The sequence below is a fragment of the Labeo rohita genome, chromosome 20 (genome assembly GCF_022985175.1).
Source record: "Labeo rohita strain BAU-BD-2019 chromosome 20, IGBB_LRoh.1.0, whole genome shotgun sequence".
NCBI classification, from domain to species: domain Eukaryota; kingdom Metazoa; phylum Chordata; class Actinopteri; order Cypriniformes; family Cyprinidae; genus Labeo; species Labeo rohita.
In genome coordinates, this window is record NC_066888.1 from 16,859,015 (window position 1) to 16,873,596 (window position 14,582).

At 37.9% G+C, this 14,582-nt stretch overlaps 1 protein-coding gene across 1 annotated transcript in view; it reads left to right on the plus strand.

Annotated features, from left to right (window-relative positions):
- Positions 1 to 14,582, plus strand: part of syne1a (spectrin repeat containing, nuclear envelope 1a) — a 151,137-nt gene that overhangs the window by 98,819 nt on the left and 37,736 nt on the right. The window contains 12 exon segments of the mRNA XM_051139300.1: positions 1,228 to 1,350; positions 2,726 to 2,908; positions 3,185 to 3,328; positions 5,709 to 5,912; positions 7,411 to 7,545; positions 9,182 to 9,304; positions 9,386 to 9,547; positions 9,812 to 10,012; positions 11,505 to 11,624; positions 11,626 to 11,676; positions 12,940 to 13,131; positions 14,287 to 14,418. Coding sequence (XP_050995257.1) covers positions 1,228 to 1,350; positions 2,726 to 2,908; positions 3,185 to 3,328; positions 5,709 to 5,912; positions 7,411 to 7,545; positions 9,182 to 9,304; positions 9,386 to 9,547; positions 9,812 to 10,012; positions 11,505 to 11,624; positions 11,626 to 11,676; positions 12,940 to 13,131; positions 14,287 to 14,418 — 1,770 coding nt within the window.

Genomic DNA, 14,582 nt, shown 5'->3' on the forward strand with positions numbered 1-14,582 from the left:
TAGAGAGCAGATTTATGCTTTTCATTTTAAAATGTAAAGGTTTCAGCAAATGCTTAAATGAGTCTATAACTTGCTCTTCAGTTTATGTGTGTGTAATGGTAGGCATAGGTATACAACCCTGCTCCTGGGGCCCCACTTTCCTGCAAAGTTTCGCTCCAGTCCTAATCAAGCACACCTGAACCAGCTAATCAAGGTGTACAGGATCATTTGAAATGCCACAGGCCGGGTGTGCTGAAGGAGGTTGGAAAGAGACTTTGCAGGACAGTGGGTCCCCAGGAGCAGAAGCATGTACTCTTTACACATCTCTGGAATTCTGCAGTCAGATTATTTTGTATAATGCATAATAATCTGTATGTATATAACTGTGGTTCCAGGAAACTAATTTCCTATATAGTTGTGCATGTCAGGTTTTTTCCTCTCATCCATGTTCTTTTTCTTCTCTGCCTGACATTGGAAAACTTGGACCACCAATATAGCACACATGGTGGAATTTTGCCAAATAGTGCCTGTACTCTGTATTTTATTCACTGTTCACTGGAGAATTACATTGATTTGGTTTAAAGCACCACTTTATACAATTTTAGGCTCACTTGAGCTGCTCATATTTTGTAGGCTTAAGTTTTGTCATTTAGAGGACATTCTCTGAAGTAAATCACTCTGAAGTTAAAGCGCTTTAGTGTTTTGCTCAAGGGCCCTGTGGTGATTTAGCAGTGTTGTGATCTCAGGTTGTGGTTCCCCACATGATTTAACCTGCAGTTTGACAATGAATTAGTGGTGCTGTGGACTAAAATGGGTTTTGCCATAGCCAAAGCCAAAATCACGATAGCTATATCCAAAAGGGGGGAGCTAGCGCTTCTGTTAATCAACCAGGTGCTGTCACACTGCCAAATGCTGATATATCAGTCCCCTCTGTAGCACCACTCTTATAAGCTTCTTTATCTTTTTGCTTCCTTCTCCTTTTTTTTTTTTTAAGCGTTTTTCCCCTTCAACTGTAGATTTTTTTTTTAGTGTTAAAATGCTATTAGTATTTTGAATCCTTAAAAAAAAGAGATAATTTTTGCAATCAAGTTTAATGCTGTTTGAAATAACACATCATGAAAGCACGTAAATATTGCTAAATACTTAATGGAATATTTAATTAAATATACAGATATTTGACTCCGTAAAGCCAAACTGACATTGGGATGAACATGATGATCTAATTGTATGTTGTCTTTCTCTGTTTAGGACCTGGGGAGACTGGAGAACGATGTGAAGAGCCTCCATCAGTCCATAGAGAGAGTCCAGGAGACTCTGGCCTCCCCTGATCTGGCTCGTCTTAGTCTCAGAGAACAGCTGGCTCAAAGACAGGTACACGATCAGTCTTAGTAACTTCTGCTGACTAGGGGTTGACCGATACGTGTTTTTCAGGGCTGATGCTGATATCGATATTACGGATCAAGTAGACCGATTACCAATATTTTGTACCACTAGGGCTCTGACAAAAGCCATATAAATGTTTAATATTCATATAAATGCTTAATATTGGCACTGATAACCAGCCAGGCCGATAATTGGTTGACCCGTAGAACTAACACATTTCTTCATTCCTCTGATTTATCTCATTTATCTTATACTATTAGATACAAATGCAATCAGTACTATTATACACTAAAAAAGAATTATCAGTTACAATTCATTTTAAGGTGTCCTTGTTACAGTGTAATTAATTATACGTTTAAGTATTGAGTAACAGTGTTAGGGAAAGTAACTTTTAAAAGTAATGCAAGTAACTAATTATCTTAGTTACTTTTATGGAAGTAATGCATTACATTACTTTTGCATTACTTTTTGAATCTGGGCAGGGCTTGCTTGTTTGTTTTTAATATAAAAATAACTATTTTTGAAAACTTTCTAAGTTTATCTAAAGTCGTTTTTGCTTTTTAGTATGGTTGAATTGGATTCTCAAAAGACAGCAGCAAAGACACTGGTGAATAAAATGGGATAAAATACAAGGATATTTGTTAATATTTAATTATTGCAGGTTTGAGTCATATTCTGAGTTTGCATTTCATAGTTTTTATTCATTTTGAGGAATATTGAATCTGTACAAGTGAAATTTGTAAATCTAGTCACATTTAGTCTAGAACTTAAGTAAACATGTTTACACCGTGCACACAACGCACAAGAGCAGGAGAGCTGTCCTAGTAACTGACATTACTTATTTGAAAAAGTAACTTTCTTGTAATGCATTACTTTATTAGTTACTTGAAAAAAAGTCATCTGATTACGTAACTTGCATTACTTGTAATGAGTAATATTAATTAACTACATGTACTTACTGTTAGGGTTGGAATTAGGGTTTGGCTTAGGGTTACTTACATGTAATTACACATAATTAATTGTTATTACAATAGTAAGTACATGTAACGTGTAACTAGGACACCTTAAAATAAAGTGTTACCGAATTGTCTTATTAGTTATTTTATTTTTTCCTAGTTATTTTTAGTTTTTTTTTAAATATTAAATATTTTTTTCTTATATATATTTGTATATATATATATATATATATATTTTTTTTTATATATATATATTTTTCAAGACATATAACAAAACCGAAGTACTTAAGTGCTACCGAAGGAATTAAAAAATAATGAAAAATCTATCTTTTGTGTACTGACCAGAAAATCACATGCCGATTTTATCACCGATACCATCAAACTAATGTTGAATATTTGTCACTCAGCTCCTGTTATCAGACATGGAGGGTCTCAAGCAGCAGGTACAGGCTATGCAGATGTGTCAGAGTGCCCTCCGGCTGCCAGAGGATGTTATTGCAGCATTACCGCTATGTGTTACTGCACAGAGTCTGCAGCAAGAGAGCAGCCAACTCCAACACAATACCATTCAACAGTGCAATATACTACAGGTATCTACACACAGATTGCAACATATTCTTAAACGTTTATGCTGATATGTAGAAAAAAAAGAATTTTAAAAAGCATTTTCACTAGGGGTTGTTGTACAAGACTTAAAGGTACAGCTTACCTTTAAGCTACTGACATTATAAATAAAAAATGTAAAATTGAACATTGTAAAAAATGCCTTCTTCAGTGTAACTTCACAGATAGCACGTTCATTCACGGATTCATCTGGGCTCGTGGTTTTAATGGCTCATTTAGCATCTCTCTTCACATTCCCCCAGGAGGCCATGGTGCAGTATGAGCAGTACGAACAGGAAGTCAAGAACCTACAGAGACTTATTGAAGAAGCACACCGTGTTATTCAGGACCGCCCTGTTGCCACAGGAAACATACAGGAGCTTCAAACACAGATACAACATCATGAGGTGAGGAAGGACATCCTTCTTTCAAACGTTTATATTTTCACTAAAATGTGATTTTTTAAAACACTGTTTCTTTAAATAAGCAGTGGTATCTGTTATGATCATTCCTGCTTGGTGCATCAGTTAGTTAGTCTCACGGTTCATTGCAAACGTGTTGTCTAAGCAATCACTCACTGTATTGCTTGGCTAGTCGACCTACATTCGGCTGGAATGAGTCAGGCCATAAATTCCTAACATGTTCTCAATGGGTGTAAAGGTAGTTCTTCGATCTTTGAACTCCGTTTGTTTTGTCCTGAGTAACATCAAATTTTTTTCTTTCTCTCACGCACTTTTGACCTGTTTCTTTTCATTTGTAAACACAAATACATTCACACACATGAAGGGCCAAGTAGGGCTGCACGATCCATCATAATGGTTTACCGCCATATAATTGTTACATTTTACAGTTGTTCTGTGACATAAAATTACAGCTTTTTTTTACAGTGAAATATTTCAATAGTGCAGCTCTAAAGGCAAGGACCAGTTTAGACACACCTGCAGGGCTCTACAAAGCGAATACTACTGCGTGCGACTATGAAAAAATATTTAGTAGCACCAGTGCGACTGACCTGATCAGCATATTTGTGTTTGCGCTGAGGGGAGCTTTAAAGCTTTCAACATGTTTTTGCAACGTTGAATAATGTATCACAGACGTATCTCACAAATCTGTTCAGAAACAAAGTGTAGCAAGAGTGTAAATAGAGATTCATTGTACAGTGTAGAAAGCTTCGTTGATTATAATGGAACTTTGTGAGATCGCAATGATTTTTAAGGGAGTTTGTAAATGAGATATTGATTTGAGATATTTGTAAATGAGATATTTGATTTTTGTGACTATAACACTATTGTCTGATTTTGCTCTATTTCGTCATCAGAATAGTCTGAAACAAGTCACAACTGAGCCGCTGCACATCTCCATTCAAACACAGCGGTGTTACGTTTACGAACAAACATGCGTTTTTAAACAAATCTAGTGAGTCAATGATTCAATTTCCCATTCATAAAGACAGTCACTTGCTTTATTCCTGAATGAATCAGCCGTTCGAACGAATCAAATGAATGAATGATTCATTAATTAAAATCAGTGACTTTGCTGCCACCTACTGGTAGATTTAGTTTCATTTTTAAAGCATCTTTTCAGTTATTTAAATAATTTAATATTTCTGTATTCAAAATCTCATATTTAAAACATAATTCTCAACATGAATTAATGAATTTGATTGCACTCTGAGCCTCATTAAACATGAAAATACACCTACAAGCCATTTGATCTAATAAAAAGCTTAATATATATATATATATATTTTTTTTTTTTTTTTTTTTTTTTTTTTGACATAGAAGATGACATTTATAAGTTTTTATAAAGTTAGAAAAATAGTAAAAACAAAATGCCCCTGTAAATCACTTTAAGGAGTCAAATATCACCTTGTAATGGGAAGGCTAATTTTTGATAATATTTTTGATAATTGATTAGAAGGTGCTCTTGAAATTTTGACTATGCTGTAAGCGTAGAGCCCTGACCAGATAAAAATAAACATAAACCTGTACTGAATCTTACATCCTTGTGTTTTATTAGTGCATATTACTTCAGTTGTGGTGGCAGCTGTGGCTTTATCACCCAGGGTTATTTTCCTCTGCAGAGCCGAGTACTGCAGCTGCAGCTTTCTCCCACATGACCTCATTACCAGAGACTGGCCTGTCTGTGTGTGTTTGCGAAGGAATGACAGTTAGAGAGAGTAAAGGTCAGGAGCATGACTCCACAGGCCGTACAAAATCTGTAATGTGAGCCTCCTTCCTCCCCTCTCAGTCTCACGCTCGCGCCCAGTTCTTTTGTTTGTCAGGAAAACAGCCTCGGGATTGGTGGAAAGAGAGGAAGTGAAGGGAAGGAAGAAAAAGAAGTAAACAGGAGGGGGGGGATAGCCCCTCTTACTGAGCTCATTTCCTGTTCCCGAGGTCTTTGTGTGTGTATGAGTGTGAGTTGGCCGGTTTGGGGGAGGGAGTGTTCTTCCTCGCTCTACTCCCCTCCCACTCTCTCCAGTTGGCCGAGCTCTGTGCCAATCACGTTCGTTGTTGCCCGAAGGCTTGGCTTGTCGCCTTCTCCCACAGCGCTCTGATTGGCTACAAGCTCAAAATGCCACTGACTGAGCGATTGCTCGTCTGTGCTGTTTTTTCTTACTGCAAACAGACAGAGAGGGGGAATTTCTCAGCTCAGCTCAGCTCGCCGGTGCCGCTCTCTGCATTAACCCCCGTTTCACTTTTCATCTATGGGACTTAATCCAGGACGCATGTATTTGGACTTAAACCAGCCACGGTGGAATAATAATGTAATGTGTCATTGTGACAGGAGCTGGCCTTGAAGATAAAAGGATACCAGGAGCAGATCTCGGCCTTGAACTCCAAGTGTAAGATGTTGACTCTGAAAGCCAAACATGCTACCATGCTTCTGACAGTCAGCGAGGTCGATGGACTCTCCGACGGCTTAGAAGAGCTGGAGGATGAGGAGGAAGAGATGCCCAAACACCCTCCAGCACACCCCTCTGTTGTCATGGTGAGTGATTTACACTTACACATGTTAGGGCTGGGCGGGGTGCGCTGGGTGCTCTTTTTCATTTCACTGCAGACGAGCATCCCATGGGTCTCTTATTTCTCCCACAGGGTTGTATGTGCCTCTACATTGTATGTATCCCTGCTGTTGTTTATTGCCAAAAGAGGAAACAGGATGAGGGTGTTAGTTAGCCTTGACTTTGTCAACATTAGTTTGTCTTTAGTTGGGCCGTACGGTTTCCCTACATTGCATCAGGGCCGGATTCCACATTAACCGCCAACAGTTTAGCTCCAGCTGCGTCGCTCAGTCCTTACTGACTTGCAGAGAAAGGCGTGTAGCTTTGCAGTAGTTCAGCAGTCATTGTATCTAGATCTAAATTTAGCCTAATGGTGGAGCGCTGCAATGGTTCAGATTACTTTAGTTTATGCATGCGAACACAATTCATTATTGTGGGCCATCTTATTGTATTTTTACGGTGAGGCTGTGCCCTATTTCCTGACCCGGTTCATTCCTTTTTCATGACGAGAGGTCTATGAAGGGCTTAGTCATGGCTACTCATAACAAATGTGGTCTGTCTGTAATTCGGTGGTGCTGCTTTGCAGGGTCTTATTCAGCTTTTCTGCTTGAATCAGGACATCCTGTCAGAAACTAATGGAAATATACACTACTGCAAACTTGGGGTCAAGAAATTACATCCTTTATTCAGAAAGAATGCATTCAGTTGATCAAAAGTGACAGTAAAGTGACAGTATTTAATAAATGCTGTTATTTTGAACTTTCTGTTCATCAAAGAATCCTGAAAAATGTGTCATGCTTTCCGCATAAGTATTAAGCACACAGCTGTTTTTAACTTTGATAATAATAATGTTTCTTGAGCACAAATCAACATATTTGACACTGAAGACTGGAGTAATGGCTGCTGAAAATTCAGCTTTGCCATCACAGAAAAAATTACATTTTAAACTGCAGTAATATTTAATAATATGTGACCCTGGACCACAAAACCAGTCACAAGGGTCAATTTTTTTAAACTGAGATTTATACATCATCTGAAAGCTGTTAGATATTGAGAAAATCACCAAGTTGTCCAAATTAAGTTCTTAGCAATGCCTATTACTAATCAGAAATTAAGTTTTGATATATTTACAGTAGGAAATATACAAAATATCTTCATAGAACATGATTTTTGCTTTTTTTGGCATACATTTTTTTGTGATCCATGCAATGAACTTTTGGCTATTGCTACAAATATACCCGTGCTACTTGTGACTGGTTTTGTGGTCCATGGTCATATATTACTGTTTTTACTGTATAAATTGCAGCTTTGGATTGTTATAAATTATAACCAGCCCCAAACTTGAATGGTAGTGTACTTTTTCCAGCACCCTAATATTCTTCCTCTGGTTTTCTTCTTCGTTTGGTGCTTTGCTCTCGTTTCACTGTTTGTGTATCTTTCTTTCTCTTTCTTCTTCTTCTGCCTCTTTGGCTCTTTAATGGTCAGATGACGGCAGGCCGTTGTCATACTCTCCTCTCGCCGGTCACAGAGGAGTCTGGTGAAGAGGGTACCAACAGCGAGGTCTCCTCTCCCCCCGCCTGCAGATCGCCCTCACCCGGGCCTAACGCTGATACCTCTCAGGTACCCCGTGGCTCTAACTTGCTAGGACTTGCCAAACTTATCACATTTAATCAACTTATCCCTGATCAGCCACTAACCTAATTCAACTCAATTTAAACTCAACCAATCACTTTCATACCTTAGCCACTGCTCTGGATACAAATGTTAGTCTGAAAATTCCAACAATCATGGAAAACCTGAAAATATCTGAAAACCCCCTTTCCTTTTCTGGAATTCTTTTTAATCTTAAAGGGATAGTTTACCCAAAAATGAAAATTCTGTTAATAATTATCCAACCCTAATGTTGTCCCATAAGAAACTAATTTATCTTTGGAACACAAATTAAGTTTTTTTTTTTTATAAAATCCGAGAGCTTTCTGACCCCGCATAGACAGCAACACAGCTACCACGTTGCGAATCATATTGTGTTGCTGTCTATGCAGGGTCAGAAAGTTCTCGGATTTCATCAAAAATATCTTAATTGATTAAATAAAAGATGAACATGAAAGATGAAAGGTCTTACAGTTTTGGAAAGACATGAGGGTGAGTAATTAATGAGAGAATTCAAATTTTTGGGTGAACTATATCTTTAATAATATCTTCTTTCTCACCTTAATATGCAGATACAGTTCATACAAGTAAGACATCTGTTTGATGATTTCCTTGAAGTGTAAACACTGTGACTCTTCTTTTCAACCAGCCCGATACAGCGGCACCGAATTAGGAAATGAACTTAGGGCAAGATGCCAGTATTTGTTTGTCCAACCAATGGTAGATGGTAGTTACTATTTTTTTTTTTGCCTTTTTTACTTTGTTCCACTAGTAGAAATTGCACGCTTCGGATTTCATCTATCCTAAAGGTCATGGAAATTTCTAAAGAATAGATTATGTATATTATACTATATAACATATACATCACGGTTCAACAGTTTGGGGTTGCAGTAAAAACTTTTATTGTGAAGTATTTTTACAATTTAAAATAACTGTTTATTTCACAGCAGCCATTACTCTAGTCTTTAGTGTCACATGATCCTTCAGAAATCATTTGAATATGCTGATTTGGTTCTAAAGAAGCGCTTCTTATTGTCACTGTTGAAAACAGTTGTGCTGCTTAATATGGAAACAGTGATACATATTTTTACAGGAAGTTAAAAAGAACAGCATTTTTTTTTAAATTGGAAAAAAATCTTACTGACCTCAAACTTTTGAATAGAAGTGTAATTAATGTTTTTGGATCTATTGAAAACATTTGTACACTACTAAGTGTATTTGAAAAAAAGCTTGTTGATTCCAATGACTGGTGCCTGAGCAATATAAAACTATTTCTGATTTCATTCTGACGTGTTTTTTTTTTCTTTCATTATGTTCATGTACACGTAGTGAGCTGTAGTTGACACAGATTTAAAACATGGCCAGAGGGAAGTGGCAAAGATGTTTTGTTTAGCGCAGATTTTTTATGTGTTTAAGCATCTGGCAAACACGTGGTTAGTCATTTGGTGTAATCATGTTACTGGGTACGAGTGCAACATCTGAAACATTCAGGCTGAAACCTGTAGTATCACTACTGTTTTGTTATATTTTAAGAGGACCAGCACAATTTAGTTTATTATTTATGCATGCGTGCATGCACACACTCATGATATAACGTCTTTTGTAGGGTTCAGGGCGAGCTCCTTTAAGCAGAGCCCCACTACAGGAGCTGTATGACCCCTCCATGGAGTCAGCTGCTTCAGCTAACCTGGACGACCTACAGCGCTCATGGGAGACTTTGAAGAATGTGGTAAATATCCGTAGGTTCTTCTCGCTTTACAAAACTTTACGAAATTGCTTTTTATGTTGGTTAACATATATTTCTTTACAGATCAGTGAGAAGCAGAAAAGCCTATATGAAGCTCTGGAGAGGCAGCAGCACTATCAGGAGACCTTGCAATCGGTCTCCACAAAGATGGAGTCCATTGAGACCGCACTGAACGAAGGCTTAGAGCCAAGCAAGAGTCCTGAAAGCCAGATGGCCGCCCACCAGGTGAGAGAGACAGAGGATCAGATGAAGCAAGATGACCGCACTAAAGCTAGATCACAAAAACACAAGCCTACAGCTGGACTAGCGATACAAGGCAGTGTACAGGGTTACCTTCTAGATTACCAACTTCTCCTGTGTCTAAAACTAATCTCTTATCTAGTAGTATCTTCCTTTTAGCATTTAATGTAGATTTACTAGAGCAAATTAACTTGGTAATGAAACCAGAATTGAATTAAAGAAATTTCCTGATTGATGGTTGTTCTTCAGGCTCTGATGGATGAGATCCTAATGCTCCAGGATGAGATCAGTGCACTGCAGGCCTGCTTCTCCGAAGAGCTACAGTTGGATGAGGACAGTTTGGAGGCAGATGCCGGAGACCAGCTGGCCCTGCAGTCAACCCTCACTGTGCTAGGAGAGCGCATGGCCACCATCCACATGAAGGCCTCCGGAAAGCGCCAACTTCTGGAGGTGAGCAGGAATTATAGCATGCAGAGAAATGAAGATGGCTGATAAATAGTAGCAAAAAAAAGATTTGGCATGTTGTTGTTTAGCAGATACTGGTCATTTCAAATTGTTGTGTGTGTCCTAGTATTTCTTTTGGTCTTTTGGTTTAACTTTCAGGATATCTCTCTACTTAAAACCACTAATTGCAGATTATAAACCAAATGACAGACAAGCCTAAACTAACTCCCAGGAACCTTAAAGGAGAAGTTCACTTTCAGAACAAAAATTTACAGATCATTTACTCACACCCTTGTTATCCAAGATGTTCATGTCTTTCTTTCTTCAGTCATAAAGAAATGTTTTTTTTTAGGAAAACATTTCAGGAGTGTTTTCCATATAGTGGACTTCTATGGTGCCTGCAAGAACTTCCAAAATGCAGTTTAAATTTTTTTTTTTTTCCCAAAAAAATCTGCTTTTTTTAACCGTAAATGCTCGTCTTGTCTAGCTCTGCATGTGCTCTGCGCTCTATTCCGGTTCATGACAGTTATGTCGAAAAACTCCCATCTCATTTTCTTCTCCAAATTTAAAATCATCCATTACACAGAGCACACGCAGAGCTAGACAAGATTCGCTAAATAAGACCCTTCTTCCTTGAGTGTGATCATTTGGAGACCTTTGAAGCTGCATTTAAACTGCATTTTGGAGGTTTAAACTCGTGGGCACCATAGAAGACCACTATACTGAGAACATTTCTGAAATGTTTCCCTTAAAAAACACAATTTCTTCACGACTGAAGAAAGAAAGACATCAACATTTTAGATGATAAGAGAGTGAGTAAATAATCTTTACATTTTTGTTCTGGAAGTGGACTTCTCCTTTAATTAAAAAGAAAGAATGGTGGTATCACACTTATTTTGCTACAGTGACAATTCTATGAGATTTGTCTGCTTTAAAGTTCTCATGAAATCAAAATTGAAGTTTTTTGGCTTTTAGTATGAATATGTTAGCCTTAAGGTTATCTGTAAGCTAGCGTGCTGCAAAACAACAACAAAATTCACATTTAAAAGATATAAGCGTTTAAAACTTACAGACTTACAAACTTTCTGTCCAATCGAATGCTATCTGAAATCCAAAGTGTCCCACCCCCTACACTATAAATAGACGCTGAAGCCACAGCTGAATTAGTATTTTCTGGCCTAAGCTGTGATATAAACAAAACGCTATTGGCTGTTTAAAAAAGTGGGCGGGACTACTTGATATGTCTTACTGTTTTAGTTCAAATGATGTCAACACAGAATAATGCTGCATGTTTCAAAGCACTTCAATTGACCTTTAAAATATGATTAGAAAGCTTTGCTAACCATATACTGACTTTTTAGGCTCAAGAAGACTCTTATTAACTTATTATATACCCTTTTGATATACTGTACTTGTTGTCAAAACAAAAAATGTGAGTGAAAGTTAAAAAAGGATTAAGTTTGACAGGATAGAGACCTGATTTTTCTCTGTTCTGCAGGAGCGATTAAGTGAGCAGTTAGAAGAACAGAGGCAGGAACAAGCATTGCAGCGTTACCATAGTGAGGCAGAGGAGCTTGACAACTGGCTGCTCAGCACACGTGCAACTCTGAGCTCCTCTCCAGCCGCACCCACAAGACATGGACATGGAGGAACAGCTGATTGACTGCCAGGTAAGAGACTAGTGCTGGGAAATGTAAGAGAATATTCATGCCACAATATTCTTAAAAATATCGGTCCATAACATGAGTGTCTTAACAATCATGTCCATTGCAAAGAAACAAGTTTATCAATAAACTAGTAAGTAATAAAATACAGATTTTTTTTTGGTTAATCTGCACTGTAGTGATTTTTCAATGCAAATTTTGTTTTAGATATCCAGTTGAATAGTTGAATAGTTTCAAAGCACTTTATTTTGAAGAGCCAGTCCTCAGTTTTTAGCAGATGCTAAAGTATTTAAAACCATGCTAGATTTTCAGTGGCATGTAAACAGACAATTCATTGGATTCTGGTGGCTGATCATGTCTGGAGTCACTAGAGTGGGCCGCAAGTAAATCTGATTAGCTGTGTGGGTTTTGTCCCGTTCTGTTGGTCATTAGGATTAGGGGCTTCTTCTTCCCTGCAGTCATGGGACGTCCCACAGTGCATGTCTGCATTTCTTCAAGGAGACACAGAGGCATACACACACGTGTGTGTCTTTTGTGTTTTGATTAAACGGCTGTGGGGATCAAGTTAACCTTTAACCTGAGAGTTAAATTCTTTTTGAGAATTCAGGGTGGCCCTGACCTTTAACTTACTGCTGTTAGTGTTTGCTCATTCCTCAGTGAATGCCACTGGCTCTCCACCAGCATTCAGTTTCAGCTACTCTGCAGGCCTACCACAAAATTTAGAAAAATGTATTGATTCTTTTCTTTCTTAGTAGAACGTTAACTGCTCTGGACTAGTGTGCATGTAGTATGGTAAAAAACTAGATGTCTAAAGACTAGGCTAAGCAGCTTAAGAAGATTATCAGTCACTGCATACACACGTCTCCTTTTTCAGTTACTCTTATGTGTTTTTACATGTTACCGAATATATGAAAACAAACAAATCCATTTAGTTACAGTGAACTTAGTTTTTTAACCATATTTTTATCTTAATGGTAAACTCATCTGAAAGTTTTGTTTGTATTTACGATGATACAACGATGAAAGAAAAGGAAAGAGATGAGAAGGAAAGAGAATTTTGACGTTTCTGAAATCAAACAAGAGTAGGCTAACCAAACCCAAATCCTGATTGTGTTCTTTTAATGTCATTAATGTTCATTTAATGTAATTAAGTGTTATTTAAAAGTGTTTAATGTATTATTAATGGCACCTAAAGTATGGTTTAAACTGCTGAATCATATCTGACCGATCAAAGCAGTTTAGTCTTCTGATGTTTTGTTCCTGGTCTAGAACATGTTATTGGAGATCGAGCAGAAGGTGCTGTGTTTGTCCGAGCTGTCAGTGCACAGTGAGAGTTTGCTGATGGAGGGAAAGGCCGGCACACGAGGTGACGCTGAGCAGCTTTCCGTCAAACTGCACAGCCTCAAATCCAGTCTGCTGGAGTTACAGCGCATCCTCCAAGACAAACAGACCCACATCCAGGTGAGGAATACCACTTCAACCCTTCAATGTAACATTCGGGATAGCCACCCATGAACTATAATTTAGTAATATAACAGAAAATGCCAAGGGTTCAAATATTTAGTATATGAACAATTGGCCGTTACTGACATTGTTCAGTACATTTGCACACACACCACTAAAAACACTAAAAAACACATCCCCGCCTCAATGGCTGCTTTGTGGACGGCAGGACAGAAGAATGTCAAGCGCTATTCATTGTTGTGAAAGATGTTCCATTGCTCTCCAGCAACTTCCAAACAAAGACCTTTTACAAATTGTGGGGCAAGTCTGGAATTTTCGCCCAGCACTTTTAAATGAGACATGTTGGTGACATGAAAAGTCTGATTTGGGTCCATCTCCTATTGTCAGCCATGATTGACCTTTAACCTCTACTTACTGAAAAGAAGTTTAACACTTAAAGAGTGTGTGTTTGTGTGTGTGTGTTTCCAAGAAATTGCATGTATCTAGTTTCATTCGTAGGGCATTTTCTATAAATTTATTTTACCAGGTTTTACCTGATTTTATAATTTTCGTCAGATTTTACCAATTTTTAATGTGTTTAATATATAGTTCTTATAATTTAAAAATTAAAAGAATACTTTGTGTAAAATTCCTCAATGGTTGTGTAAAACAACACCCTTTTTACCTTGTAAAAACAGTTCTCTTCACTGCAGCTTGTTCCAGTGCATGTCTCTTTAAATGATGATGAGCTACTGCTCACTCCTCCCCTCTCTTCAGTTTTTTGTGTATTTGGTATCACATTACCATCAAAAACACCTGCACTGCTTTCAAGACACTGTTGTCGCTGCAGCTGCTCGAGCATGGAGAAAATGGCGGACAGTGTACAAATGGCTAAGGCGGAAATATGCTAATACGGGACAGTCTGTTAGCGAATGTGGGCGGGGCCTGAGCAGTATGACGTCAGACTGTTCAGAAAATGGAAACGGCTTGATAACTGAGACTGTTTGGGTTTTTTGGGGATTAAAAAAGGAGTGAATTGATTTAAATCATTGTAGGATGGTTGTGTCAACACACTGATAAGACTGCATTTATATGCAAACACCATGTAAAAGTGAATTTTCCATCCGATTTTCCACATTAATATCTTTAACTTTCTATCTCTTTATTTATCAGGGCTCACTTCAGGAGCAGGAGGATATTGAATCAGACTCGTCTCTATCTCAGAGCCCTAACATGATGGATTGGCTCAGTCAGGCCCGATCCACACGCAACCAACAGCATCAAGACACAGTGCAAAGACAGAGGGTAGACAATCAAACTGCTATTGAGCAATTCCATATTAATCAGCTTAACTAGAAAAATATATACTGATACAGTCTTTAAGGGAGAAGTCCACTTTCAGAACAACAATTTACAGATGATGTACCCCCTTGTCATTCAAAATGTTCATGTGTTTCTTTCTTCAGTCG